This window comes from Populus alba, chromosome 10 (genome assembly GCF_005239225.2).
Source record: "Populus alba chromosome 10, ASM523922v2, whole genome shotgun sequence".
In the NCBI taxonomy this organism is placed as follows: Eukaryota; Viridiplantae; Streptophyta; class Magnoliopsida; order Malpighiales; family Salicaceae; genus Populus; species Populus alba.
The window spans coordinates 1,663,874-1,690,971 of NC_133293.1; the positions used below are offsets into that span (position 1 = coordinate 1,663,874).

General features: G+C 33.0%; 4 protein-coding genes across 6 annotated transcripts; 1 reads left to right on the plus strand and 3 right to left on the minus strand.

Moving 5' to 3' along the window:
- Positions 1-609: 609 nt before the first annotated feature.
- LOC118036969 (peptidyl-prolyl cis-trans isomerase CYP23) lies at positions 610-5,967 on the minus strand. Of its 2 annotated transcripts, XM_035042839.2 has the most exons (9): positions 5,723-5,965; positions 5,488-5,601; positions 5,069-5,217; positions 3,763-3,835; positions 3,582-3,671; positions 2,725-2,764; positions 1,379-1,461; positions 1,242-1,291; positions 610-952 (listed from the first exon to the last, which is right to left on the minus strand). In XM_035042839.2, exons 1-8 carry the CDS (start codon positions 5,945-5,947, stop codon positions 1,271-1,273), a joined length of 795 nt encoding a protein of 264 aa, XP_034898730.1. In that variant the 5' UTR covers positions 5,948-5,965; the 3' UTR covers positions 610-952; positions 1,242-1,270. The 2 variants fall into 2 exon arrangements, 1 of the variants encoding a protein (XP_034898730.1); XR_012170817.1 differs by lacking the exons at positions 610-952; positions 1,242-1,291 and having other exon boundaries at positions 1,378-1,461; positions 3,501-3,671; positions 5,723-5,967.
- Positions 5,968-9,081: 3,114 nt separating this feature from the next.
- LOC118036988 (uncharacterized) lies at positions 9,082-9,453 on the plus strand. The gene has a single exon (XM_035042863.2). It carries the CDS (start codon positions 9,082-9,084, stop codon positions 9,451-9,453), a length of 372 nt encoding a protein of 123 aa, XP_034898754.1.
- Positions 9,454-13,382: 3,929 nt separating this feature from the next.
- LOC118036992 (chaperone protein dnaJ 49) lies at positions 13,383-16,883 on the minus strand. 2 transcript variants are annotated; one of them, XM_035042866.2, is made up of 3 exons: positions 16,792-16,883; positions 15,596-16,709; positions 13,383-13,740 (listed from the first exon to the last, which is right to left on the minus strand). In XM_035042866.2, exon 2 carries the CDS (start codon positions 16,660-16,662, stop codon positions 15,598-15,600), a length of 1,065 nt encoding a protein of 354 aa, XP_034898757.1. In that variant the 5' UTR covers positions 16,663-16,709; positions 16,792-16,883; the 3' UTR covers positions 13,383-13,740; positions 15,596-15,597. The 2 variants fall into 2 exon arrangements, with proteins under 2 accessions (XP_034898757.1, XP_034898759.1); XM_035042868.2 differs by lacking the exon at positions 13,383-13,740 and adding an exon at positions 15,140-15,525.
- Positions 16,884-19,092: 2,209 nt separating this feature from the next.
- On the minus strand, positions 19,093-26,137 carry LOC118036994 (condensin-2 complex subunit CAP-D3). The gene is made up of 9 exons (XM_035042869.2): positions 24,464-26,137; positions 23,471-24,211; positions 21,955-22,443; positions 21,454-21,545; positions 21,229-21,316; positions 21,000-21,114; positions 20,792-20,918; positions 20,531-20,705; positions 19,093-20,173 (listed from the first exon to the last, which is right to left on the minus strand). The coding sequence occupies exons 1-9, from the start codon at positions 25,964-25,966 to the stop codon at positions 19,466-19,468; spliced, it is 4,038 nt and encodes a 1,345-aa protein (XP_034898760.1). The 5' UTR covers positions 25,967-26,137; the 3' UTR covers positions 19,093-19,465.
- Positions 26,138-27,098: the final 961 nt, after the last annotated feature.

The following is a 27,098-nucleotide window of genomic DNA, read 5'->3' on the forward strand; positions in this document are numbered from 1 at the left end:
ATTTAATTGGAAACTCAAATTTGACAAGGACTTAAGTCGAGAATTTCAAGTTTGACTTGTTGTACCAAATTTAATGATAATATTAAAAGAAATTTCAGCAACTTGGATGTTTTTTATGTTGAAAAAATCTTTAATCCAACCCGCAGCAGCATAGCACAGTAAGAAAACTAAGCTTATACTATATATAAGATGAAGCAAATTAAATGCATAAGCCAATCAAATGATTCCAGGGTTCATAAACTGAATTTACTTGACAATTTTTGTCTGCGCCTAGTAATATAGAATCAGTAATCACTGTTACTAATATGGCCCATGTCCCTTTCATACTCGAAAACTAATCAAATTCATGCATGCCAGGAGCAGAAATTTCCTGGTGGGCTAGATGGGCTTGCAGGCTCTGATGGGTTATTGTACATTATATGGGCTAGCCGGCCCAGAAAATCATCTTAGAAGCTCAGAAGTCAGGGGATCGTTTGATAACTGAGGGACAAGGGCATCCCGAGTTCTAGCCTTGGGATGCGTGCTGTGTTTTAACTTTTAAGCCATTAAATTAAACTAGGCAAATTTCAAAGAGAGAGACCACATGATACTTTGAAAGGGTAAACACGAGAAAAAAAAAAAAGTGTAGTTTATTTTGTTTTTTTAAAATATTTTTTTCTTAAAAATACATTAAAATAATATTTTTAATTTTATCACAACTATGCGCCTAAGGACAAACAATGGTGATTGACGGCTGCAATAGAATGGACAAATGTGGTCTCAGGTGAAAAAACACAGTACTATATTTCTCATGCCTGATGTGTGCCTTGTGTTGGCATTTCGTAAAATGCTAACCCTAATGGCGACTGAGTTGGATTCTCAACGTCTTCTATTATTCTGGACTTTGATGTGGCCGAAGCGTCCACATATTCGCACAAGTGGTAAATTCAGCGTCTGCTTCAATGCATCTCCACTGCAACAATAACCAAAATATTCGATAACAGGCTGCAGTGTGATACAAACTAGTTCAGACAAATTAAACACTTGGTTCTACACAATCTAGTTTGTAGAAAATGGATCTCTTTCAATTTATCCTGTTTTAGACACCTCCATGACAGGGTCTCATGCCCCTAATGCCCATATGAATTTGTTTCATGACCAGTTACAACACTCGCTCTTGCAAAGTTGTTTCTCCATAAAGGCAAGCAGGCAGCCAATCCTTTTTAATCTATACAAAGCAACTTTTGAGTCAAATAACTTACACGAATCATGTCATTTCTTGTTGAACAAGTCATGGGAAGCATTTCATTCTCTGCACATAAGAAAAAGGATGAGTAGGAGTTTGTTCAGCATCATGCCACACCACATTAACTCTATGTTCACCAAATTCCAAATTTACCTGTTTCTCAATTTCAACAGCTGATGCAGAGAGTCTTCGTTTCAAGACTGACCTCTCCTCTTCGCAACTCTCCATCTCAGTATCTATAAGACAAAAACCCCAGTGAAAGAATTGTAAAAACTGAATCGTTTTTTTTTTTCATTTTCTTTTAAGCTTTTATAGTTCACCACAAATAGCTCCAAAGAAATTCAAGCAGCAGTCCTTTATTTTTCATTGTTTAGTCCAAGAACAAATGTCAGTTCAAGATAGTGCAACGAAGCTTTTCTAGAAACCTGTTACTGCTCATTCCAATTATATATCATGTCATGACTGATTCCTACAAAGATATTCAGCAGGTCATGAAAAGGGCTATTTCTTTCATCCAGTGCATCCATATTCAGTACAAGTCATGATATATAACATAGTTAAAACAAATGGTCTATCACCATTTCAAACTAACTTCTTTTACAGACAAAGATTAGTTAACTGTTCATGTTTTGCTGACCTGCTTTATCCTCGAGGCAAAAACCCCAAAACTATCAATATATATATTTCTCTTTTTCTTGCACTAATAATTGCTTTTAACCAATTTCAATTAAGATTTTTGGTGCCCAATGTTTTTTTTTTTTAATTTTATTAGGTTTGCCTAATTGTTAGTCATATACTAAAGATCGTCATGTGCAATTGGATAATTTGGGCAAGAAACCCACAATCAGCACTTTGGAATTATCTACAGACTGATAGTTTTGCAAAAACCAATTTAGGTAAGTTCTTGGGAAAAGATCACACATAAGAAACTTTTTTTTCTTTGATGAAATACATCAAAAGCATTGGATGAACTAAGTAGAATGATTTCTGATAGGACACTCCTAGACATGGCCTGTGTAGGTTCTTAATGACTAGAGCAAATATGCTTGGTCATCAGTAAATGTTGAAGCCTCACAAGCAAAGAAGTCATATACATCATCCCTTAATTTTATTACTTTAAGAACATACCGCTTGATTTATTGAGTAATGAGATGAAATGCCAGAAACAGAAAGATAACTACCATACAGGTTCACACTGAACACAAGACAGACACAGAAGTCACTGTACCAAGAAAAAAAAATTACCCAGAAAATATATTTGCAAATTAATTGATCAGAATATAGATGAGCTAAGGGACTAGCATTTGTCAATAAACATTTGTAGTATTGAAAACAAGTTTAGCAAATGAGTCCACAAGCCATTTAACAGAAAAAATGTGAAACCCTAAAAAATAACCACTGGTCAGCAGTTGTTATCCATTATAGATTACAACAAATGAAAAGAGAAAATTCCTAAAAGATGTCAGAAAACTTAGAACAAATAGTCGATTAATGCATACCATAATAATATGATGAAAGGATTGTGATGCGTTCAGTAGGCTGGAAAAAAAAGGAGAAAAAAGAGTAATTAGCCAGGTGCCGAGGAAGCAGCGGCTGCTCAGATAATAGTCCAAGTGAAAAAATATAATCAGAAGCAAGCAAAGAATGTCAACCTAAACCAATTATTGGAATTGATATATCCGCAGGGTGAAACAAAAGGCCACATACAACAATGCAAATAATAGATTTCTTGGCAAGGAATATTGCAGTCAGGCACAGGTATCCAGATTCACTCCTCATCACTGCATTAGTGTGCAAGAGGAATAGAACTCACAACTGACCCCATTAAAAACATCCCAGAATATGTTGAACACCAGATAATCCAGAATCAGTTTTGGGTGTCGATGGTTTAAACATTCTCCAGACCAAGAAGTTTCCTCCACGGAATAGTCCAATACATGTTTGTTTTCAAATCCAACTGAACCAGTTTTAGATTTCAATATACTTGAATGAGTGGACAAATATAGCTTGATTTGAAAACCTTCCACTCTTCTGTCTTCTTGGCATTCATATTTTTCTTTGCTTCCAAGTTATCTAGCATATGACAAGTCACAGCTACACAACAACATAAGCATGCATATGACTGTGTGTGTTTCTGAGTGAATGCTGACAATTTTGGTGATAGCAGAGATTGGATGAATTTGTAAATGCAGAAAATTTTTCATGATTACATAGGATGCAAGGGCTGAACCATAAACTCTTATGCTATACTTACTTTACAGAAATAAATATTCACCTTTCAGAAATAATTGAAATCCAATTTCTACTTTTCGCATCATCCTACTAAGGTAAAGCTGAAAGCTTGTCAATACTTTACCATCACAAAAATTCCCTCCTTACGAGTAGGGAGTTGCTCAAGCTTAGTCAGTGTGTCATCACCTTTGGTAACTTTGCCAAATATTGCATACTGAAAAGAAATCAAGATGGCAGTTTCAGGTCAAAGTGATGTTCATGAATAATCCATGTAAAACTATGTTTGGCATGTTGAACTAACATACTTGACCATCTAGATGAGGGGCATTTCCAAGAAGCATTGAGAATGAGGATTGTGCACTGTTTGGATCTTCAAATCTACAACAAAGTAAGAGGCAGCATCATATTAGCACATTACATTTGGATATTACCGGGGAGGGAACTAGAAAAGTGCTAGTCCAAAGTAAAAATGGAATAACTTTAGAACATAAACACATCCCAGGTTGCAGAATATCCTAAAATGAATAATTGCGCAAATTTTTCTAATATTTGACTATCCAAAATAACTTCTGCAATTCCTAGTGATGGTGAAAATACTATAACAGCAATCTTGTCCAGCATTCTATTATCTTTAGTTTGAAAAGGATGAAATTGGTCTACTCCATGGGAAGCGTCTTCTGTCATCAACAGACAACATATCTCAGTCCCATTGACAATAACAAAGCACTTGGTTGTTCAAGAATGCAATCAAATGTTACATATTTACCTTGGGCAATATCTGAAACAGTATCAAATACACTAGCCCTAAAAGTGTCAATATGAGTTCCAAAACTATCATTGTTAATATCCAATTTCAAACATAAATCTACTCCTCAAGTATGTGCACCAATGCCCTGATGTAAACCGTACAAAAAGTACTCTTTTGAGATTTGAATCTTCAAAAGGACCAACCATGATGCTGGCTTTTGCTAACATGAAAGGTTTGGTTAATCGAATTTAGGGCATTTAAGAAACATTCAACTCTCTATCCAGCAATTAGATGGGTAAAAGAACACAATCCAAACCTATTTGCTTCCCGTGAGGTAATCGTTTCAGTGATGAGCTAAATTAATATGCAATTTGGTTCTCTCAATATATCTTCTGATAATGGTGAATCTTAAAACGTCTCCAACCACTTCTTTCACCCAAATGCTTAAAATTTAAAAGCCTTTGTGGCCTTTCCTTTTAGTCTCGTTTTGGGAAATCATCTTTTCCTTTGTCTAAATACCCCCTTCTCACTCCAGTAGAAAAGGACATTTCAATATCAACAGCAGTTGATATCATTTTCATTGCGTTTTGTCCCCCAAGTTCTTTTACACAGCGTTATAAAGATTCTAAGTTATTCTTAGGGTTCACTTTATAACCTGCAAGCTGTTAGACTTGGCTCTCAACAAGCTTACATGCAGAAAATGTAAAACAACTCGAAGAACTAATAATCATAGCAAACAGAGCATCTTGACTATATCAAAACTACATCCACGTCTCAATTAACCCCTTTGACAAAATAATTTGAACAGTATAGGATAGAAATAAGCAATAAATCTCACAAAAAAAAAAAATGAAGAAGATAACCTGCCCATAGAAAGAATTCCCCTAACATGTTTGACATCACTGAATTCACCAACAACAGTCTTCTTAGCTTCCTTTCTTTGCTCTTCATTCATCGGAGCCGATCGTCCACCAACCACATCTGCTACTTGAGCAACAAACCCTTTATCAACCTGCCATATTTTCAGCTTCATATTTCATGTACTTATCCACTAAAACACAACTAACTTCTTCTAAGTAGCACTAGGTACATGAAACTGGACAAAATGTAGAGCCATAACAGCTCTATTGGTGTTTGGTAAGCACACGGGACAGTACAACATGTAATTTTGTCTCGGATCATGTCAAAATTTCGTGTTGTCCAGTCCCATTAAGTCCCGTCCAGTCACCAGACATAATCTTAGTATCCATTAAACTCGTTTTAAGAAAAGACTGTAAAGTACCCGAAAGAAGTGATTGGTGTTGTAGCATCCAAGTCGAACAAGCTTGAAAATATGATCTACAGTTTGAGGAGCCACAGATGGAAAGAATCCGAACTCAATGTCTCCATAGTTTGTCTAAAAAAGAAATCCCAGTCTCAAAAAAAACCATGGGTCATAATAACTCATAGTAAAGAACTAGATTAATTTCAGAAACACGGATAAATAAATGTCATTGAGCGGCAACAAACAAATGAACCTGAAAAACGACACGAGCAGAACTTAGGTGAGGATCCTGAGACGAGGAGGCAGCAACGAGTGCAACATATGCAAAGGAGACCACCCACCATGGGATCTTCATCCTTTTCTCTCTCTCAAACTTGGCGCCTGATCTGAAATTGGTTAGGAGAGGGAAAGAAGGAGCTACGATGGGACAGTCTGACCTTGCTCTGAAACTAGAACTAGAGTTTAGGATGAATTGCATTTTTGGTGCCTATAGTTTTCCTAATCCTACACTCCAGTCACTTTTTAAAGCCTTACTTCTTTTTTTTCAGCGATTTTATCATTGGGTCAGCTTATGCATCAGGACTAAAATGTATGGGAGTGTTATAAAAACTGTTTTTTATTTAAAAATATATTAAAATAATATTTTTTATTTTTAAAAAATTTATTTTTAATATTAAGATATCAAAATTATCCAAAATAATTAATTTAAAGAAATTTAAAAAAATTGACAAAAAATAGGTTTAATTTCGATTTCAAACATGCATTAAGACCCTTTATTTCATGGTTCTAAACTTTTCTTATGCTTATTTAATATTGTAAAAGTTAATTAATGAAAAACACCTTTCAATTAAGAAAAAATCAAGTTTGGTTTTTTATGAAAATAGTTTTTTTTTTAATTTTAGAAAATATACTTTTCAAAAGTTGTAAAAATTTAAAAAATATCATATTATTTGTTGATTATATCAAATTTAGTTTTTAATTTTTTTTTTGTTGCAATGTATTTTATTTAGAATCCTTTTTTATTTATTTTTTTCAATTCATAGAATTTTATTTAATTTGATTTTTTTATCAGTTCTGGTCTTGATTTTTTGTTGTTATTTATTTTTCTCTTGTTCTTTTCTTTATTCTTTTTATCTATAAGATTCGGCCTCTTTTTTTAATTTTTATCTATTTTAATTAAAATAATTTATAAATTTGTATTTTTTTTCAATTTCACCATCTTTTAATTTTTTTATCTGTAAGATTTGGTTTTTGTTTTTTTTATTGTTATTTTTTTTGTTTAAAATAATTTATGAAATTGATTTTTTTATAGTTTCATCCTTCTTTAACCTTTTCAAATATCATATTTGATCATTGTTCTCTTATTAAAAAAAATCAAAACATTAATAAGTTATTTTTCAACTTATTTTTTATAACATGACCAAATATTTAAAAGTGTTTTTTAAATCATTTTTTATAATATTGACAAATATCAAAAAAATAATTCACTTATTATAAAAATTATTTTCAGCAAACAAGCAAGGCTTAAAATTTTCTCTCCTCGTGATCTTAAAAGTATATCCTCCTAACATTGTGATGCACTAGGAGTAAGTTAAAAAGTAATTAAAATGCTGGTTTCAATGTTTAATCTTTGAAAATAAAGAGTAAACCTTTTGATAAACTAATCACCATATTTATTTCAAGTTTATTAAAGAATATGGGTGACTAAGTTGCGAGTTAAGAGTTAAATGTTGGAGTAGCATTTAGAATTTTTATTTTTTTTATTCAAGAAAACCCCACTCTCAGGAAAATGTATTTTGTGGGCCTAGATAAACGAGTAAAATCTCGGTTGTCCAAGCTTTTACAAGAGATGCACGCCCTAACTCGAACTCAAAACATATTGTGCAGATCTCAAACCCTTTACCACCACGTCACGTTCCTTGAGGACATAACATTTAAAACCTATCAGTCTATAAATTACATGTGTTCAAGGATATAATTGAGTCAGGTTTGGAATCATAATTATATTTAACCTAATTTATGATATTTTATAAATTCTACACTTGACTTATTCAATTTTATTTTTTTACGTAAACTAGTTGAATATATTAGGTTGAATAAAAAAAATCTTCATAAATCTAAAAATTATTCTAAGCAAGCCTAAATATAGGACTTAAACCCGAGATCCTAAAGACACCTTGCCTAGATTCTTTTCTAAAAGCTTTGATGTTTGATAAATATATTATTAACCTTTTTAACTCTCCATCACATAAAAAACATGAAAATTTTTTATTCTGTCAACATGTAATAGAGAATTTTGAGTTTCGTAAGATATAATAACTAAGGGTTATTTCAAATTAATATATTACTCATTTTATAATTTATTTTAATTATGTTAATATTATATATTTAAATATTTTACATTAAAAAATAATTTTCAATAAAATTCTAACATTAAAAGTTAAAGTTATTGAATCCCATTTTTAATTTAGCTTTAAATATACTTATTAACAATATATATACAAATTTCCCAACACATTTTTATTTTTTTATTTTTTTTCTTTCCTCGAAATGCCACCTCCATAAAGTGAAAAAAAAAAAAAAAAGCAGGTTAGTTTCCTCCTCGGATTCGAAGATAGTACAGGTGAGCTACCCTGTGTCTTCCTTGCAAGTTTTTGAATGATCTCTCCACACTCAACCTCCTCTGGATATTCTCTTTGCCTTTGGAATACAGACAAGAACATCGCCATCTGGACAAGCCTCTACGCGGTTAGCAAAAACATTGCATGTTACGACTAAATAAAACCCCCCTTTTTATTTTCAATCATTTTTTAATTATATATATATATATATATATATATAATTTTCATTAATTTGATCAGCCGGGTCCATGAATTGTAAGATTTTTTTTCTCCAGGATCCAAATCAAATCAAGGGCATTATTAATTCATAAATATTAATTTTGATATATAATCTGTCGATTCCATCTAATGCAGATGAGGAACGCAATCATATTATAAAATTGAATATGAAATGTTACTGTATCCTCTTGATATAAAAAAAAAAATTATTGGGATCCACAAATAATATTATAAAAACGATATACTATAGCTTGATTCGTATACATTCAAAGGACTGTGTTTTTTTAAATTTTTTTGAAATCTAGTAGTTGGCTTCCAGTTAACCAAATAAACGTGACAGCATCTTTCATAAGTTTCAATAATTGTTCAATTGTTTAATTTTTTTAGGTTTATTGTTTAGAAATTATTAGTTTGAGTTTTAAAATATTTAAAATTTTATATAATCAATAATTTTAAAATTTATAAGATCAGTTGATAAATAAACTAAATCGGTTATTTATATTAATAAAAAATTAAATAATAATAGTAAATAATTCACAAAGTAAAATATATATATATATATATATATACACGGTTTACCATAAAGTCATAAACTCTTTGTGCTCTCCAAATTCCAGAGGGTAAATAATCCATTCTCCAAGGCAACAAAACGCGTCCCCAAAGCACCTTTAAGACCGTGCTCATGAGGAGATGAGAAACCCCATCTGCTCATATTCCCTATCAGCACCATAACCCCACAAGATTTCAAGAAACCAGAAAAGAGAGGGAAAGGATGTTCCAAGAGAGGCATCGTCATCAGCATCGCGGCCCACCCCATGGAATCCTACTAGCAGTAGTAGTCTGCGTGGTGGTGCTAGCTCCGTTCATCTTTGGTGACCAAGGAGCAGCCATAACCGAGGGTTTTGCTGAGCTTTTAAGCCCGATGGGTCTCTTACTCTTGCCCATTATCCTTCTCTTAGCCATACAGTTCCTTTCCTCTGATCGTGGTTCGTTTGTCTCCGCTGTCTTCTCTACTGGTGAGCCCGATTCCTTCCACCGAGTTAGTGGATCACCTGTTGGCGTTGCCCTCTTTCTTGCTCTGGTCTTGTTCTTGCTTTACAATCGTATGTCCATCTTTGGTGGTGATGATGATTCTGGCGATTAAAAATGCTGCTTATTGATTCGATGGATCTGGTTGCTTTTCTTTCTTTTTTCAACTGTTGTGGTTTTTTGTGTATACAGTAGACTTTCTTGTATGAATACAAGCTGGGTTCGTAGATTTTCTTGTATGAACATGGGGTGGGTGGTGATTTGTCTTTAGTTTCATGGGTATTATGGTCATTCCATGGAAACTGGTACTGAAATTTCATTTCATTGCAGTGAAATGACAAAAATGTCCCCTGATACAACTCCCCTCCCCGCATGTTACTTATTTTGTGGAAAGTTATTTGATTTTCTGAAAATTATTTTTTAAATTTTTATGTATTTATTAGTTATTAAAAAAATTAATCAATGAACCATACATTGAAAAATAATTTATTTTTTAAAAATTTATTTTGTAAGAAAATTACAGCAAACAGGGTCTAAAAGCTGTTTTTAATTTTTAAAAAGATTAGAAAATTTATTATTTTTTTATTTTAAATTAATATTTTTGAATATGCTAACATTAAAAATAATTTATTTTTTTTAAATATATATATTTTTTAAATCACTACTGTATTCTTTTTTTTTTCTTTTTTTTTAATCAATGTTTCACTACTGTTCGGATAAAAAGAAATTAAGAAAAAAAAATATGCAATTATTTTTAACATTTTGATTGTGATTTCCTATATCAAATCATAAGAAATTACCGGTTACTGTTTGATAAGAAAAGGAAGCAATAAAAAAAAAAAAAAGGTTCGAGAATTAAAAAAAGAGAAAAAAACCTTGCGAATCTACAAAATGCACTCACGGTTACTTTTCCTGAAATCTTCTAGCATTTCTCATAATGAAGTGAGGGTATTATAGTAATTTAGGCTTTTGTTTATTCAGTTACATAAATAAAAATGTGAATTAAAAGGTTGATGAGCAAATCCGACCAAACACGTTATCACTACTATCCTCTAAGCCAATTAAATACGTTATTTCTACTATTTTTCAAGCTAGATACCGTATTTATAAGGCCCGGGTTGGAATTTGACCCGGTTTAAAGCTTAGATTATGGGTCAACTGATGTTATTTTATTTATTAAAATAAAATAATATCATTTTTATAAAATAAGTAGAGCACCAATTAAGTGGATTGTCTTCTTTTCTAGGGTATGTTACCCTAAAAAAATTCAAATGTCAATATTTATCCTTTTTATTTTCAACTTGAGATTAAATGAGGTGTTCAGAGATTGTACTGATAATTATTTATTAAAATATATTTTTATTTAAAAATATATTAAAATAATATTTTATTTATTTTTTAAAAATTTATTTTTTACACCACCATATTAAACTTGAAAATATTTTTAAACAAAAAATATTTTTAAATTTTAATGAAAATTAGATTGGACCACCCAACTAAACACACCCTACATCAAGCTTGTTTGTGCAAAAACAAACAAGCTCATTGTAAATTTTTTTGTATTATTTTAAATTAATATTTTTTAGTATTTTCAGATATTAAAAATAAATTTTAAAAAATAAAATAAATATTATTTTAATATATTTTTTTAAAAAAAATAAAATAAAAAAACATCTTTTATCACAACATTATATAAAAAAAATCATATGGGGTGAAGATTCAAATATGATCCAAGTCCATTGTTTATTGTTCACAGATATAATAATAATAAGCAGTTTAGCTACTTGTAGTAATGATTGTCAGGGCATCACGTAGAAGGAGATGGATGCACTTCTTGACAGGCAGATGCAGAAATAATGCATCAGACTGTCATCATCACATGGAGATGAGATTGATTTCTTCCTCACAAACAAACAATTTTTAATATTTCCTTTCCTTTAAGCACATGGAGTACATATTTAACATCCTTTTTTTTATTTTTTTCTAATTTGGATTCTTTTATAATTAATTATTTTTAAATTATTTTGATATAATAATGACAAAAATGAATTTAAAAAAAATAAAAAATATATTATTTTAATATATTTTTAAATAAAAAAATACTTTTAACACAACATATACCATATAAAATATGGTGATAAAACCTTGTCCATAAATTAATTTGGTAATTTATTAATATAAAGTCTGAACTCATAAAGGTTTTATTTTCAGATTGTTTGTTTTTATGTTTCAAAAAGTATTTTTAAAAATATTTGAAATTTTTTTTATTTTTTTTTGTTTTATTTTTTTTTTGTGTTTTCAAATTATCGTTTTGATGTATTAAAAAAATAATTTTAAAAAATATAAAAAAAATTATTTTAATATATTTTTTAACATTTTAAAAATAATAGCTACTATTAGACTTCAAACCACCCCTAAAGTAACTTGTAACCTGCGGTGAACAATTAGAAATCAGACTTGGAGATAGCAACAGGAAACATGAAAGCTGTACAGTTGATGAGATGAAACTATAGAATAATCCTCCTCGGCCCAGCACCAATCATGAAGAAACACAAGAAAAAAACCCTAAATCCAGACAGCCATACGAAGAGGTGTTCATGGGAAGCACTCACACTGCCTGCCATGGAGCTGAATTGCAGTCACCCTTGATTAATGCAAGGCCAAAATGAGGATCAAGATGAACAATACAGATGTTGATGGAGAAAGACCAAATATTTCTTCACATATATTTCTATCTCTTTTCTGAGCTGTAAATCTTTTTATTCCATTACATCAATCTTGAAAGGAAAGAACAGAAGCAGCAACGCACACGGTATGAACAAGCTGTGTGCAAATATTGCAAAATTGCACCTTTTTATATCAGATATACAATATGCTCATGGCATGTGGGTGTTAAAAAACCTCGTTAGTGTGCATCCTGGACCGCCATGGCAGATGGTGCATGGTCAAAGTGTCCTCTTGAAGCAGCAATAGCAACGTCATGTTTTGGACTCCAGTTTCATAACCTAATTTTTTATTTTATTTTATTTTTAACTTTTAAAAATAGCAGAAATAACAAAAAAATTAAAAAAATTATACTTTTTATGTATTGGATTGTCTTGACAATTATTTAGACTGGAGTATTTTGATTTTAAAATGATTTGATTATTCTTGCAGTGGGTTTTGAGTTTATTTTTTTTATGATTGTTAATTGAACATTGATTCATGATTTATTAGTTTTGTGTTGAATTATTTAGATTAAAGTGCAATTAGAATATAATTTATGAAGTTAACAAGACTTGATGCTTATTTTTTTATATTGTTGGATTTTTTCCTATGTTGTTGGGTGATCAATAAATAGTTTGCATGGAGTTGATACCTTGATTAAAGCACGTTATTGTATTTTGTCATATATGATCTTAGTCTAATTTTATTAAATTTTTAAAAATTTTTAAAATTCATCTTGTAATTAATTCATATTTAATATTTGAAATTGTGACCTACATATAAAAAGTTTTTTCAGTATTAAGATAAATCGGGTTCCTTTCCACAAAAAAAAAAAAAAACCATTTCTCTAAAAAATACATTTTTTAAATTTACATATAGTCAAAGTTTAAAAAAATAATCATATTTGAACATATAAATAAAAAATCCATGGCATGATTTAGCATCCTTAAATAAAAAAAAAAAAAAAAATTTGAGAACTTGGCTTGTATTTTAAAAATACCGAAAAAATTTATTTTTTGTATATATCTCAAAGATTACAAACTTATACGTATGTATTCCTGACATTAAAAAAAAAAGTAAAAATATACGTTTTGACATTAGAATAATTATGCTTTAACCTGATAAGAGAATGATTTTTTTACCGAGTATAACTTTTTTTAAACCTTAGACAGACCAACAGTTAGAAAGTACATTAAAATATCTTATTTTATATCAGACAAACAAATAATGCAATTTACCTTTAATAGGATATACTAGGAGTGATATGTTCTCTCTATACACAATTAATCCTCTTATTCAAGCTTTAAGATCAGTTAGGATTTCTAATTACTAAATTACTGGATAACAACTCCATTTCTTTTTTTAAAGAAACAAGAGTTCTTTATTCTTTTCATCCTTCATCATAAAAATTCTTACTTTAGAAAAACAATTGTCACGACGCCACATATATACAACAAACCAAAAACAAAAACGATCATCACGACGCCCCATATATACAACAGACCATATTCTCAAATAGACCTATTCATGCAAAATCAGACCAACCTGGTCAACCAGACTTATTTTTGGGCTTGTGATAGGCCTCAAGCTTTCAAGCCTTGTCTAATGAGAAAAATTGTTGAAATCCACATAGTAGAAACCACCAAGTCTGTTGTCCTCGCGCTGCCGCGGGCTATTTTCTTAATTGTGCATTGAGCTAGATTGAATCAACCGATGATTGAGAAACAAAAATATAAACAAACAAAGTGAGTGAAACAATTTAACCACCATGTGGCAAGGCAAGGCAAAGTAGTGCGAAATGACATACAAATGAATATTTTAATTACAGTAAGACATCATAAGAAACTCAGTGTTGTATGACATGGAACATGACAAAATAAAAATGGACAGACAAAATAAAAAACCCTACTGACAGATGTGTTGTCACAACCACATAAGAGAGTCTGGTGAAGGGACTAGATTCTTCATCAAATGAATCAATTGCCGTAGTTGCGTATGGAAGGGCCAAGGATTTAGATCGGGGAGCATCGGCATTCAATATGAATAACAAATGGTGAATGATGTGCGCATGCTTGGTATGAAAACACTTTGCAACATGAAATACGGATATCACATGCATAGGTGTAAATTTAAAACACTGCGGCTTCTCTTGAGATTCTGGTGGTGACATGGTGACTTGTATTTGAAAGTTCATGCAGGCTCATAGAGTGAAAGGAAGAAAGAAATGTCTGGGTTTTGGGGACATTGGCATCTAGTAATCATGTAAATAAAGTTTCATCACATGCTGTAACAAGGATAGGCAAAGAGTTTCATCATAGAACTTGTGAAAAAAACTGAGTGTCTTCAAGAGAAGACAAGTCGTGTTTCCTGCTATAAAGACAAACTTAGTTCATCAAACTTGATTAGACAACATTAATTCCAAGGTGAAACAACAGTGAGCGATCTTGGAATTAAGGAAGACAAGCGGAATCAAGGAAAACGTTGCCAAAGAAATATGAAATACTAGAATCAGGAGAAGGTAGATGAGGATGAGGTAAGAATTTCAAGTGTAGCATGGTATAGAATAATGACACATCAAATGAGAAACTTGTACAGGAATCCGAGAGTATAGCTGCTTAGTTAAATTCAAGGGGAAGCCAGGCCAGTCAATGCCTCACAAGTTGGAACTTGAGACCACACTGTGACCTTGCACAGCTTCATGTAGACCAGTAAAATATCTTACGATTGTGAAAGTAAATAACGTAATAGTGGATAAACTCATACCACTGGTTTATCCACAAAACCCAGAGGGGAGAAGACTTATTGTGGACAATTAATTGATAATAAACATGAGAGTTTTATGCATATTCACATGTTGGAAAGAGAATGCACAATAGACATATACCCAAAGGACAAGGAAGAGATTGAAGCCACAATGTTGGCCAAATGGTGAAATTTAAGAAGAATGGGATAGGTAGAACCTAATTCTAGAGTGATATTTCGGAATAACATCTAATCGCTCCAAAGCAAGCACAGAAACAGTCCCTGATAATGAATTAACATGTGCCTACACAACCATGGAGACAAACACACACAAAATAATATTCCGAAGACACCAAACACCAAACTGGTGAGGGTAAGGCTAAATCTTTATATTGCTATCAAAATTTCGATACAATTATGCCTTGAGTCCTGCAAGTGAATCTCATTTGTATAACTTGGGAACTACATCCTTTAATAGCTTAGCACAGACAACACCATATGTATTCCACTAAAATGCATCCATCTTCGAATCACACATGGAGCCAAACATCAGATAGTGAGACATGTCACTAAATAGACGGTGACAGGGACATCAAAGATCTCCATATGATTGAAGTGGCATTAAATGTAAACTAAGTGACCTTACTCCAAACAAGCATCAGTAGGTCCAAACAAGCATCAGTAGTAAGAGTATTTTATACAGGAAAGCCCTTCATGAAATCAGGCATTGAGCAATCATCTGAACCAGAAAAATAAAATGAGAAAATGACATAATTCCCAGTCACGAATAAACAGGGTAATGAGCTTACCTTCATGCTAATCCGAGATCACGTAGCTTATCACAGTTAGGAGTGGGCATATTCCTACTCCATTGACGTCTGCGGATTTCTATGTTACAGTACCGCCAAAGCATATTTCTGTAATCCTTAATCACACTGTCTTCAATGCTATCCCGAGCAGGACTTCCAGGAGGAAAGTTCTTATCAAATGCTGATGACTTGACAAAATACTCCACGCCATACTTTTCAGTAGACATGGGAATCTGATAAGCTACATTCTTAAGCAAAGAGTACTCGGGCTCTGAAAACGGCAGATAAGCAAGCAAAATAATCAACAAGAAGGGCAGTATTTGCAGCAGAACAATCAAATTAGGTCCCCCTCCCTGCTCCCCCCTCTGCTGACCATCCGTTCCTCTATTCCTATAAACATGACGAGCCCTAAACACATCTGTCTGGCCAAAAAAAGCCCTGAATATCTCATCAGGATCAAACTCGTCATCATAATAAGAACCACGCGCACTTGTTCTCCGCCGCCTAACATTATTATTATTATACTGCTGATTATGCTCAAACTCGTCAACCAAACCCGTCTGATCGTACTGCTTCCTGGAATCACCATCACTCAAACACTTAAAAGCCTTGGATAATTTCTTAAAAGCCTCCTCCGATCCTGGAGCTTTATTCTTATCAGGATGAACTTTCAACGACAGTTTCCTATACGCCTTCCTAATCTCTTCAACGGAACAACTCTTTTCGACCCCAAGAATCCCATAGTAATCCTTATTCCTATTAATATGCCTAATCAAGTGCACATGCTCCCCAGTAAAACTCCTCTCCGCACTCATACCCTCATCACCATCATCACTCTTAACAAAACCATTCGTATTCCTATCCTTGGGATTACTTTGATCCACGGAAGCAGAGTTTTCCGAGGAATCAAGCTTCTCACATGCAGATAAAAGATGATTAACAGACAAACTATGATTAAGACGTTGCGCCATTTTAATAAATTTGAAAGCGCGCTGTTTATTGCCGGATGCGATTGCTTCTTCGGCAATTCTAACACATCTTATTGCTTCATCTTTGTTTCCATCCATGATTATTATTAATTTCCACAACCTCAACACAAACAATTGAAGAAAATCTGTGTAAATATAACGAAGAAAACTTAGCATATGTTATTATTAATCATCAGATATTGAAGTAGGAAGGAAATTGAGAGTTACCTGGTGATAAAAATATTCGATCTGAGAGATAGGGAGGGAGAGAGAGGGAGAAGGGGTGTGCCTGTGCTAGTAGAAGACCATCTAATCACCCAAAGAAATGTTTGGTGTGGGTTCGGTATTTATAGTTATGGGCCCAAGACTAGGCCCAGGACCACCTGCCAAATCTTTTTTATGACACCCAGTTCTAATACCACTTTTTAAAACTCGACGGACCAACAAGTTAACCTGTAACTTTACATCTAAACTAGATTAGGTTTAAAAAAAATAAAATGAGAATTCATCGAATTGATCCAGTGTAATTTTTTTTTAAAAAAATGTATCATTTTTATTCCTTTATAAAATAAAAAAAAAATGAGTTCACATGGATTAAAAAAAACCAAAACAAATTTTATCTCACTTTTAATTTTGTCATTCTAGATTGTGATCAAATCTCAATAAATATATTTTAATTTCATTTTAATGTTCTGTTTCATGAATATTATTATTTTATTTTTTTTTTATTTTTTTATTTTATATTTTAACATTTGATTTATTGGAGATTAAACTTTATAATTTGTTGTCATTTGCTCTTTTTTTTTGTGGTTATCTCAGTCTCATCATGTTATAATTTCTCCAGTTTAATCCAAATTGACTTGATTTTTTTGTCTATTTTTTTAATTGATATTTTTTTCAATTTCATTATTCAACATCTTAAATATTTGATTGATTATGAATCAAGCTTTGTTATTATTTTAATTTAATTTTTTATGAAGCTATCTTAGTCTCATGACTTGAGTTAGAAGTTTTGCAAATTAACTTTAGATGGATTTAGGTCAATTTGTTGTGTCATTTTTTAGATTTATTTTTTTTTAATTTCATTATTAAACAATGAGTTTATTGGAAATTGAACTTCATAATATATCTTGATTTGTTTTATATAAAATTATCATAGTTTTATAACTCGAGGTACGGATTTGGAAGGTTAATATATGTTGACCCGGGTCAATCCAATATATCATCATCTCAATGTTAAAAAAAAAAAAGAATGTTGTCTTAAATTGTGTTTTTTGGGTCAAGCTTAAGGGTAATTGTCTTTGAAACTTGTCAAATCAATCGAGTCACATTAGGTCTCATCTAACACGGTGTAATTTTTTTTTCTACTAAAAACATGCTAGCTATGTCTAAATAAACATTTATATATTAAAAAAATTAATTCGATCCGCAGCATGACAAGGGTCAATGATCCAATAGTTGCTAAATTAAAATGCTTAAATTTTGTAATTATGTTTAGATACTTGATATTGTGTTTATAATTTTAATTACATAATTCAAGTTAATTTATCTTTAGATTTAAATTGGAATGGAATTATGTATATTGAATTAATATTTTGAATTATATATATATATATACCTTAAAAAACAACATGTGAAAATCCTCCAAAACAAAAATATATCATTCCAATTAAAAAAACAAAATATAAACTAAATTAAAATCGATAAACCTTATTTGTGACCTAAAATTTGTTCCTGATTGACTTTTAAACTAGGTTTAAAAACTATGCCTAATACAAGATAGAAAACTTACATAAACTTGTGTAACAACACTACAAGAAACAGAAAGATACGGGAAGGATAAAAAAAATAATTAATGGTCTGTAAAACAGTTTTTTAGTGAATTTTAATATATTTTTTTAAAAGTGTCTATATATATATATATATATCTTCTCTATTCCAATTATTTTTATCTTTTATATTCTAAAATAATAATCAAATATCGCTAACAAAATAATAGATAACATATAGAATTATTTGGTTAAATATTTAATTTGAGGCTTCAAAAATATTTTAACAATATAAAGCGTATTCATTAATCTCTATATATTATATGTTTCACAACAAAATATAAATAAAAACTTCGCGTGTAGCTAAACATATGAAAAAAGTTTTTTTAAGTGAATTTATTAAAAAATATATATTTTTATAAAAATAGTTTATTCTTTTAATATTTGATTATATCATAGAGATATAAAGATTAATTTCTTGGTGTGAGGTAAAATAATATATTTTGAATTATTAACTTTTTAAAAATAGCATAATTTTTATTTCTATCAATCTTTCTGTGGTCCCTGTAAATTATTGAAATTAATTTATTTTTTTAGAATTCTATTTTTATATTATAATTTATATTCAACATGTTGTGTCTTATAATGTATTTTCTAGCAATATTGTCTAAATCAAATCAAAACACTAATACATAAAATAAATATATATCTGTATATCAAACACATTGATATATCCTAATATTCTATTCTATATACAATATTATATATTTGAAATATACTTTCCAGCTAACATTAATCATAGTATGCTTTAAAAAAACCCTCCAGAACAGAAGGCTAGAGCAATATCACAAAATTTTGCTCCCGTCTACCACTTCAACAAATCTGCCGACATATTGAAGATGAACTGAATACGAAGAAGGAAGAATTTCATGAAACTTGCTAGTATCTACATACAAAATATATAGTGTTCAGTAACCCAAAACTGAACTATATCAAGTTCAAGACATCAAAACTGGTTTTTGCTTTGATATACATTAGCTGCACTGTGATGATAATAAATAAAAATTACATATCTAAACCCCCAACTTGATGCTTCAGTATTTTTCAGATGGAAGGAAGAGAAGCTTTAGAAATCAGTTTTCATCATCAGAATAGAAACTCTGTCTCCTTCTCAGCGATTCTAATACATGCGGAGGACGATCAGTTCGAGCACCAGTACCGTCCTGGTTTGGCTTGAGTTTAGGCCTACTAATGGAGCTAAGTGGTGGTGTTGCTCTTCCTCTGTTAACTTCTCTTAGCACAGACCTGACTCTAGCTTCAGCAACTGCATTTGCCATCGCGGATGCCACTCTTGAATCACTTTGCGGGTTTTCATTAAAGTTATCCTGAGCTTTTGTTCCACCTGCAGTCTTAGAAGCCCCAGGTGAAAGAAAGCTGCTATGGTTTTGCATAGAGGCTACGACCACGGCAGCCGCTGATTTTGCCTTGGATGTTTCGTATTTTTGCATGTCATAAATGAGCTCTTTCTGAAGTTGCTTGTCAGCGACTAATATTTCATCAATCTCATTCTTGTAATCCTTGAGAATAATCTGGAGACATTCCATGAGCGAACCTGTAAGTGAGCTGTTCTTGCTTTCTAGTAGTCGTTTAAGCTCTATAAAGATGGGGATGGTATTTTGAATAAGACCCTTCTTCACTGCTTGAGTTATGGCCCCTCTCTTGGCAGCTGCTGCAGAGACTCCACCATCTCCACTTTCTTCCTCTACATCGCCCGCATCAGTCTGTGATCCACGGCCTGATGGGATTCGGATCTCTTTGCATGCAAGAATTTGAAAAGCATCCTGCTCCCCCAATTAACAAACGAGTAAGAACAACAAGACGAGGAATCAAAATTATTACCCACCCCTCTGCACTACCACCAAAATAAAAATTGAGAAAGTCTTATTCACCATGGAATTTGGTAAAAGATGGAAACTATGAGAAGTCCAGCTGCCATTTCACTAACTAAGAGAAAAGGGCAGTAGGTGACTTCTACCAGTGACACTGATGAAAATGATGGAGCAACCTTGAATGAGAAGAATGGTCGGTGATCTCTTAAACTAGAAAAGCACAGCAATTGAAAACTTACTCTTGCCAATTACACATATTCCTAAAGGGCTTATGGAAGTGTGGTTCTTAGATAGGCATAGGATTACTACCTGCAGAACAGACTGTCCCCTGACATCCTCCAACTTGAGCATGCCATCTGATGCAGCTGCAAGAATCTCAGCACACAGCTTTGCAAATGTTGCCAAGAGGTGCTCGGGAGCCATTTGTTTCAACAAAGAAACATAGATGTGCATTCTTTTAGACCTTGAGTTTTCATCATTACCCCTGGAAATGATATCCTTCAATAGATTATCTTCATTGAAAATATAGAGCATTTCTTTTCTTGGTTGCAGAATAACAGAGTCACATACCTGATGGAAAATAGATGGCTCTCTGTTTGTGAATTTTTAGAACCACAACGCCCATTATGGGCATCACAGTCATTCAGAACAAAAATAGCTTCCACAAAACTGTTGTAAGCTAGAAGCGGTGCCTTGACTGCACACAAGTTATATACATCAGTAAAGCCCAGGAACATGTCACCAAAATAAAACTGATGAGTTGTGATTGCCTATTGACCTTTTAGAATATTCCCAAAGAGGAAATCAGCCAATTGTCTTATCGTTTCTGACTCATCAACTAGTGATAAAAGAAATCGAAGGAAGAGCACTCCCCTCCACTTCACATAGTCCCTCTGAATGTAAAAATATAATTAAAAAGTGAAAAAGGAACAGTGATGATCACTCCCAGAAAAAGAAAAGGAAACAATGGCATAACAAATGACAGAAACCCTGAAACAAAATTTAACCTGCAACAATCTTGAAAGCAGTATAAATGTCTGCCTCCTCACAAGTTCACATGGATCACGGAGACATGTGGTGATCTTCGATATGTAACTGTTGACTTCAAGAACAGCTAGTTAGTGTCAAAGAGATTATTGTTTAATACCAGTCTTTTTTCTCTCTCTATTTATGAAGAGACTATTATTTAAAAAGAAAAAAAGTTACTTCTGTCATTTCCCTACAGGCCTCACCAATCAACTAGAGCAGTATAGCGAATGCAAAAATCAGCCATCATTACAACAAGATTGTTTCTAAGAGCTGCAGAGTCACTCTTTTCAAGCTCCTGCAACATAAAGTGCATTGCAAGCATTTCAGAATTCAGAAGCTACTTTCAGCTGGAATGAGGAGCATATTTTCATGGAGCCTTTGACATGAGGGGAAGAAACAAAGATGCAGCTTAAATAGCTCTCATATTGTTCAAGTCTCGTGCAAAGAAAAAAAGGTAGCTAAGTATATCACTGCAGCTACAACCCCAGAGGTATTGCTTTATTAGCTCTGTTATTGTTCAAGAATCATGCAGCTACAACTCCAAAATTGCAAATTCTTTCTAACTATATATTAAGATTCCTGATCAACAATAACCATCATTGCACTAAATGTCAACAAGAATGCTGAAGAAAAGTAGCATAAGTTTTGTATTTACTAGAAATTCAATTGTAACACTAGTGAGATGTTTGTTGGAACTATCGAACCTGCACAAACAAAGGAATATATCTTTTTGCAAGTTCTTCGTCTGCTAAGCAAATCTTTCCCATTGTTAACCATGCTTGAATGTACAAAGAGGGAGCTGTCTGTTTCAGAGAGACTTGAGGGCCTGGCAATTTACTCAATTTTGGATCAGAATTTCCTGAAGTGATGATGGTGTGTAGTAGAGGAATAATGGTGCTAGTATCCGCTGTAGGACAAATGATAACCAAAAACCCAATAGAATAAACTGCAGTTACTGCTTCTGACAACAATCTAGTTAGGGCTGCAGCTCTCTTGCCCTTCCTACTCGCAGGAGGTGTGAAAAAAGCATCCCCCTTGTTTGTTTCTGAATCTCCTGTGATATACTTCTCCAAGATCCGAGAAGCTTTAGAGAGAAGCTGCTGTACCCATTTGATGACAAGACTCTCAGCTTCATCAGCATCCAAAGCCTTCCGCTTGCACAAGGTTCTGAGTGCTTTAACATGAGCATTAACCTACATCAAACATGTCAATGCAATAAACCAAATCATACACATAAAGCAAGGAAAACATTGTGCCAACTCTTTAGTACTGGCTGCTTTAGGTTGCTTAACTCTTTCTAGGAACTATGCAACTAAAGTCATAGTGCCATTGCACTCATCCTCACAAGATTCTATCCTGCGAAGTTAACTTCATTAGAAAGTAACCAGATGGAAGCAAACTGCATATTCCTTTCAGAGAACATATGTGCGTTCTCTCTTTCACACTTGATGGATTAAAGCAAAAGCAATATGCCCAAGATCAGCAGGATTAAAATTCTGTACAGGGAACAGGAATAGTGAACTTATATGAGCTACTATCATTGCATCAAACCTTGAAGAATACAGTTCATGTTGTTTAGAAATCATAATAAAGTAAAGCATTGTCAGTGTATTCCTCCACATTTCTTAGCCAACATCATGCTAAAGGTAACCTTTTGAAAACAGTGTACAAGCAAAATGAAAATTTGCATGACACTAATAAGAAACATTGGAAGCATGTCCATGCTGGATTCCCAGAAGCATAGAAACTGAAGCTAAAGCTTGTCAAGATAAATTTAGCTATAAAAATGCTAGTCAAGCAAACTCTAGGCGTCTTTTGAAATCTCATACATAGCAATGGTGACCAATGTATGGCCCCAGAAGGACATGTTTAGAAATCTAGAATACAGTAAAGCAATATAAGCGTGTTCCTCCACATTTCTTATCCACCATCATGCTAAATGTGAACTTTTGAAAACGGTGTGCAAGAAAAAAAAATTAGTATGAAACTATCATGAAACATTAGAAGCATGTACATGCTTGAAACCTAATGTATAGAAACTGAAGTGGAAGCTTGTCAAGAATTTAGCTATAAAAATGCAATTCAAGAAAATTATAGGTGACTTTTGAAACATAGAATATAGTAATGGTGACTAATGTATAGCCCAAGAAGGATGCTAGCAGGAGAGAACAGAAAAGGAGATGCTCCTATATACTATTATGCATATGCTTGTATAGCTACCTCCGTTGGATGCATGCTGAACTCTTCAATTCTTATGAGCAAGTTATGAGCTAACTCTGCTGCAGGTTCAGGGGGCAGCTCAACAGAAACATTTGAGATTGTTTGCAGGAGAAAAACACGATCGCTAACCCATGCAACAGAGCTGGACTCCATGCCATCTTCATCTTCATGCATAAATTCTTTAGGACATGGACTCTTAAACTCACCTACTGCTCTGTACTTGTCAAGGAGCTGCCAGTGATGATGGAGAAACTCCCAGTCAACAGCTTTTGAAAGGTAAGCTGACACCTCTGATAGAAGAAACCAAGCACCAGGTGGAGCTGTCCACTTCTCTATTGGCATGGAATTGCTCACCCAATAAGACTCAGAAGTCTTTATGATGTTCTGTAATGCTATAGCAATTTTAGGCCTCAGTCGTTTCTTCTTACCCAAGCTTGTGCAGATTTTCTTCACCCAAGGTGTCACCTCTCCATTGCAGATCTCCTTCAAAAGAACCAAGATTCCTGGAAACAGCAGCCCAATCTCCCTTTCTATATCTTTTGCTTTAACATTGGAATCAGAGAAAGTGGTCTGGTTGCATCTGGTACCCTCGGATCCTACTCTGGAAATGCAATCCAAAACCAGTTCCATGAACAAGTTCTCGCATTCTTCTTGAATACTACTTTCATTATCTGTTATTAGTCGTGGAACAGAATGTAGCCACTCAATTATCACACTTTCATCTGAAAATCTTCTGAAAGCCTACAATGTCAATGAAGAACACAAGATAAGGAAGAGAGAATGCACAAAAAAGCATACGCAACAATTTATTTATTTATCTATTTATTTTTGTGAAGAAAAAACAAACTGAACAAGAGGAGACACAACAACTTAGATAGGCGCACAGCATACAAGGTCTAAACAAGCGATAGAGTACCATGTTTTACTCATGGCAACAAATTACAGACAGTATTAAACAAAGAAACATTACATGAAGCACTAAAGTGGACTTACCTCTGACAGGGCAGAAATTGCGGCTTTACGTATGCTCACAAGTGGATCAGAACAAGCCATGCCCATAGTCTTGAGCACAACTCCATCAAAATTGCCACCCAAAATAGCACTCAACTTGGTGACCAAAACAAGTGCAGCCTTCCTAACATTTGCCTTCTCATCCATGCACCTTTTCCTCAAAATATCCTTTACCCCAACTTCCACCTCCACTTCCCCAAACCCTGTTACTTCCTTCAAAACATCATGATTCTTATCATCACTTGACAAAAACCCCACTAACTGAGCCAAATTAGACAAAGCACGAGCTCGAATTCCAGAACTCGAATCCGAGCAACGCTGAATCAATGCCTCCACACATTTAAAACCCCACGAATCCTTCACTTTACAATCCAAACCCACTCCAATAAACGGATCTTTAAGCAACATCATTAAATTCAAAATCAAATCCACTCCCAAAAGCCTAAGATTGGCCTTCCCTTGTGTCATTTTCACCACGTACTCAGCAAACCCAACTTGGTGCTCTACGTCTATCACTCTAACAATCTCTATTATCGCCTCCACTGCGAACCCTCGAGGCTCCGCCTTCTCTGGAGCCTTTTGAGCCAAATACCTCGGCAAATTCACCACCCCCTTCTTAACACCGTCACATGTTTTCCCCGCACCCACCATCAAACCGTTCACAAACCCCAAAGCAAAGCTCCTAGCTTGCGATTTTCCCATCAAAATCAACGGCGCTAACGCCTTCAAAACCTCCGCCGCTGTCTCCCCTTCCTCTCCATGCTCAGATTTCAAAACTTGACACAAAATCTTCGAACACAAACCCGCCAATCTCTCAAACCCCCCACCCATTTCCCTACTGGTCCCCAAAACCAGAATTTCCACTATAGTTTGAACCAAAGACTTCAAACTATCAGGAAACCTGTTCAAATGAATCAAGTCTAAAACAAATACTAATCTCTCAATAACACATAAAAACACTCTCACATCAAAAAAACCCTCACCCTCACCCTCACCCCCATCCCCATCCCCATCACCACCCCCATTATTACACGCAACAATCCCTCCTCTTTTCCTCCCTTTTCTCTTCTTAGCCACTCCCGAAGAATTTCCTTCTTGTGGGCAGCAGCGAGGGGACTTAACAGCCCGGCGAAGCGAGCGAAGGAGAGCGAGAAAAGAAATGGGATTGAAAAGAGTGAAAACTGGGGAATTAGGGAAAAGAATAAGAGAGAGGTAAATTTTTGAGGATAGGAGGGAAAGGTGCGTAGGGGCCGAGTCCATTGCGGAAGTGAGAAAGGGGAGAAGAGAAGATAAAGAGAAGGATTTAGAGGAGAGACTGGAGAGGAGTTGAGAAAGAATTTGAGGGTCATTTGAATCTAGGAGAGATTGGAGATTTTGGAGGGTTGAGAGAGTGAAAGGAAGTGGTTGTGATTGGTTTTGAGTGTTTAGGGTTTCTTCTAGGTCTGTGATTAGGGCACAGACTGTTGGATCTTCCTCTTCTTCCATGAATTTGACAGGAATTGTTGCTGTTTTCTTTTCTTTTCTTTTCTTGTTTTTTGCTCCTTTCAGTTTCTTTCTCTATCTTCAGGGTGAGGGCGAGGTTGAGGATGAGTCGCTCGCTCCAGTTTTTGTTGGAAATTTTTTAGAATTTTTGGCTTTCCCGCTTAGAAGTTTCTGCAGTTTTTTTTTTTTTTTTTGATAAGGAGAAATTACTCCAGCATTTATAGTTTTTAAACAGATTTGGTTCATGCATTTTAATTGTGTTAAGAATGATAATAGTTGTTTTTATTTTTTTATTTTAAATAATATTTTTTAAAATTTTAATTTTAATATTAACATATTAAAATATAAAAAATATATAAAAAAATAAAAAATAATTTTTAAAATTTTATCCAGCCTCTTCTAGACCGTAATTCTAAATATAAACTTGCTAGATTATCTTAAGTTAACCCCTGATTTTTTTATAAAATAAAAAAAAATTAATAAATAAATAGGTAATTAATGGATTATAAGTGAGTTTTTGACTGAATTACTGTGTTTTTTTTTTTATATATATCCTCAATTCTATTTTGATCTTAGATCAAGTTTGTATTGAATAGTCTAGACTTTTTTTTACCTTGTAAAATTTTTTAAATATTACACTTTTCAACATCAAAACATAATTTAAAAATCAATAAAATAACAATAATAATATCACACACACACACACACACACATATATATATATATATATTAAAACATAGAAAATAATTATTACCACACATTTATTTTCTCTTTTCATACTAGCATTTACTCTCTCGCACGGGAAAACCCAAACATAAATGCATGGTTTAGGACAATATCAAACTTCATTTTCTATGTCACTTTCTCTTCTTGTGTTTCGGAATTTACATTGATGCAATTACTAGGGATTTAAAGTGTTACTTATTTTCAAATTTTAGGTTATAAAATGTAATATTTAAAAGTGAAAAAAAAAAAGATCATATCATGGGATACATAGAGTAAATTTTTCTTTTTAAAATCATTGAGTATGATATTTAATTTAATCATGGTTATTAAACATGATTTGATAGTTGATCTAGAGATAAGCTTAGATCATGGATCAAAATGGTTGATCTAAGATAATATTATATTTAAT